General features: G+C 38.0%; 1 protein-coding gene across 1 annotated transcript; it reads right to left on the bottom strand.

The window, feature by feature from the left end:
- Positions 1-686: 686 nt before the first annotated feature.
- Positions 687-1,613, bottom strand: LOC113324444. The gene has a single exon (XM_026572764.1). It carries the CDS (start codon positions 1,611-1,613, stop codon positions 687-689), a length of 927 nt encoding a protein of 308 aa, XP_026428549.1.
- Positions 1,614-2,628: the final 1,015 nt, after the last annotated feature.

A 2,628-nucleotide genomic window follows, 5' to 3' on the forward strand; every position in this document is an offset into this window, starting at 1 on the left:
CAGAATATAAGGATATCATCCGCAAAAAGTAAGTGTGCAGGCGCCACACCTTTTTTATTAACCATAACATCCATACTATGATTTGCAAACAACTTGGAAGGATTGCGACTTAAAACATCTTCAATAAGAACAAAGATCAAAGGTGAGAGAGGATCACCTTGACGTAGACCTCTAGTAATACTGAAATAACCTTCAGGGCAGCCATTAATCATGATAGAAATCCAAGGTGAGCTAAGGATATTAAGAACCCACATGCACCAAGAATCAGAAAAGCCATATTGACGAAAAACTTCAGCTATGAAATCCCAACTTACCGTATTAAAAGCTTGAGCAATATCCAGTTTGAGGCCAACATTTCCATGCTTCCTTTCTGTATTGATCTCATTGATCAATTCAGACGCCAAAGCTATATTATCATGAATGTTTCTACCCTTCATAAACGCCACTTGATCTTCAGAGATCAGATTATTTAGCACAGTACCAAGCCTGGTATCCATAATCTTAGTAATGATATTAAAGAAAAAATTACTCAAGCCAATTGGCCTATAATATTTAGTAGCATCATATTTGTTATTTTTTGGAATAAGAACAATAAAACTAGAGTTAATGCCATTGGGAATTTTACGCATAGACCAACAGTTTGCAATTGCATTAAAGAGATCTCTAGAAATAATGTGCCAGCACTGTCAATAGAAAGAGCCTGTGAAGCCATTTGGGCCAGGCGCAGAATCAGCTCCCAAATCAAAAACCGCCACTTTAACTTCCTCCAAAGATGGAATAGCTTCCATATAAGCACTCTCAGCAACTGAAATGCTCTCATGTTCAATATCAAATAAAACTGGATCAATATGAACGTCACCACCATTGAACTTGGCCTGATAATGATTAACAATGAAATCCTTTATCTCATCCTGCAAAAACAAAGTAGTATCGTTAGAAACCTTAAGCTCTGAGATGGTATTTTGACTTCTCCTCATGCGGATGCTATTATGAAAGAAACGAGTATTTTGGTCACCATCCTCCAACCAAGTTACTCTCGACTTCATCTTAAGCATAATTGCCAACTCCGTTCTCACATCATCAACATCCTTTTTGGCATCCGCAACCTTTAGGAATTTAAACTCATCAGCCGGATCATAATCAAGAATATCATTCTCAGATTCAATTTTTAATTCAGCCTGCTTCAAGCGAAATTGCACATCTCCAAAAATAGTTATGTTCCAAATCTTCAACACCTCCTTTAATCTCTTCAGCTTAGAAGTAAAAACAAAAAGGGGAGCACCGTTAAGATCCAAATTCCAGTTCTCCTCAAACAACTGCATAAAACCTGGATGGGAAAGCCACATCTTCTGAATTCGAAAAAGGAACTCTAGCCGGCCTTGGATTTTAAAAAGCAAACCCAAAAGGGGGGGAATGATCTGAACAAACCCTAGGCAAGGCCTTGCATCTCCAGTTCGATACTTATAGCACCAAGCATCATTAACAACCGCTCTATCATGTTTAGAGACAATTCTTTGATCTCCACTTCTACAATTAGACCAAGTATATTTTTTACCAATAACATCAGCCTCAACCAAACCATTGTCAGAAATCCAGCTACGAAACTCATTCATATAAACCTCTTTGATCGACCCTTCTTTTCCTCCAAGCGTAAAACACAATTAAAATCTCCCAACACCAACCAAGGAATAGATATAAAACCTAAACCCAATTGACGCCAAAGTATCTTTCTTACCACCGGATTATAAGAAGCATGAACAACCGTAATGAAATCCCCCGCAAAATTCACAGTAATTGCTTGCTTTGAAGTAGATAAAATATCAGGCCTCAATAGAGTATTCCTCCAGAAAATCCAAATATTACCTTTTTCTCCATCAACCTCATTTGTAATAACATCTTCACAAAAATCAACCAATTTAAGTGACCTAACAAAACGTATATTGCTGAAAACATGCGGCTCTGCAATGCAAATTACGTCAGGTTTGTGCAAGAAAGAAAGCTCATTCAACTTGGCTCTTGCACCATCCTTAGCCAAGCCTTGAGCGTTCCAATAAAAACACGCATTAATTAACCATGCTCCTTGAAGGGCTTGTTAAACCCTTATCATCCTCTTTGCGCGTCTGACTTCTACCTCTTCTAACAACTTGGTCATCATCCTCAACCGGCTTTTCACCAGGTTTGCTTTTCTTTTTTGGCGCGGTTTTAACAGCGCCCTTCTTAGCCAAATTATCCAACTTCTTTATCTCAGCTAACTCTCTTTTAATTTTATCTTCCTCATCTTTAGCGGCACTCCGTTCCAATTTTTCAGCTTCAGTCTCTACATTACTAGTACTAGCAGATTGCAAAAAATCTGGAGGCTTTTCCTTAATAGGAAATACATCAGCTTCAATGCTTTCTTCTTCGTCTTCACTATCTCCAATACCAGTTTCAAACATATTAGAAGTCTCAAGAACTTCGTCAGTTCGAACTGGAGAGGATCTTCTAGCCGTTCTAGTTGGAGAACTAAAACCATCATCAATTTTTTCCAAAACAAAATTAGATTGCAGTTCACCTGTTACTAAGAGTGAGTCTTGAACTTGTTGTGGTTGTGAAACATCTTGCTGAGAAACTTCTTGTTGTTGTTTCTCT

This window comes from Papaver somniferum, chromosome 11 (genome assembly GCF_003573695.1).
Source record: "Papaver somniferum cultivar HN1 chromosome 11, ASM357369v1, whole genome shotgun sequence".
Taxonomy (NCBI): Eukaryota; Viridiplantae; Streptophyta; class Magnoliopsida; order Ranunculales; family Papaveraceae; genus Papaver; species Papaver somniferum.

Coding starts and splice junctions, on each gene's coding strand:
- LOC113324444 (XM_026572764.1), bottom strand. CDS start 1,613: ATGAATGAGTTTCGTAGCTGGATTTCTGACAATGGTTTGGTTGAGGCT.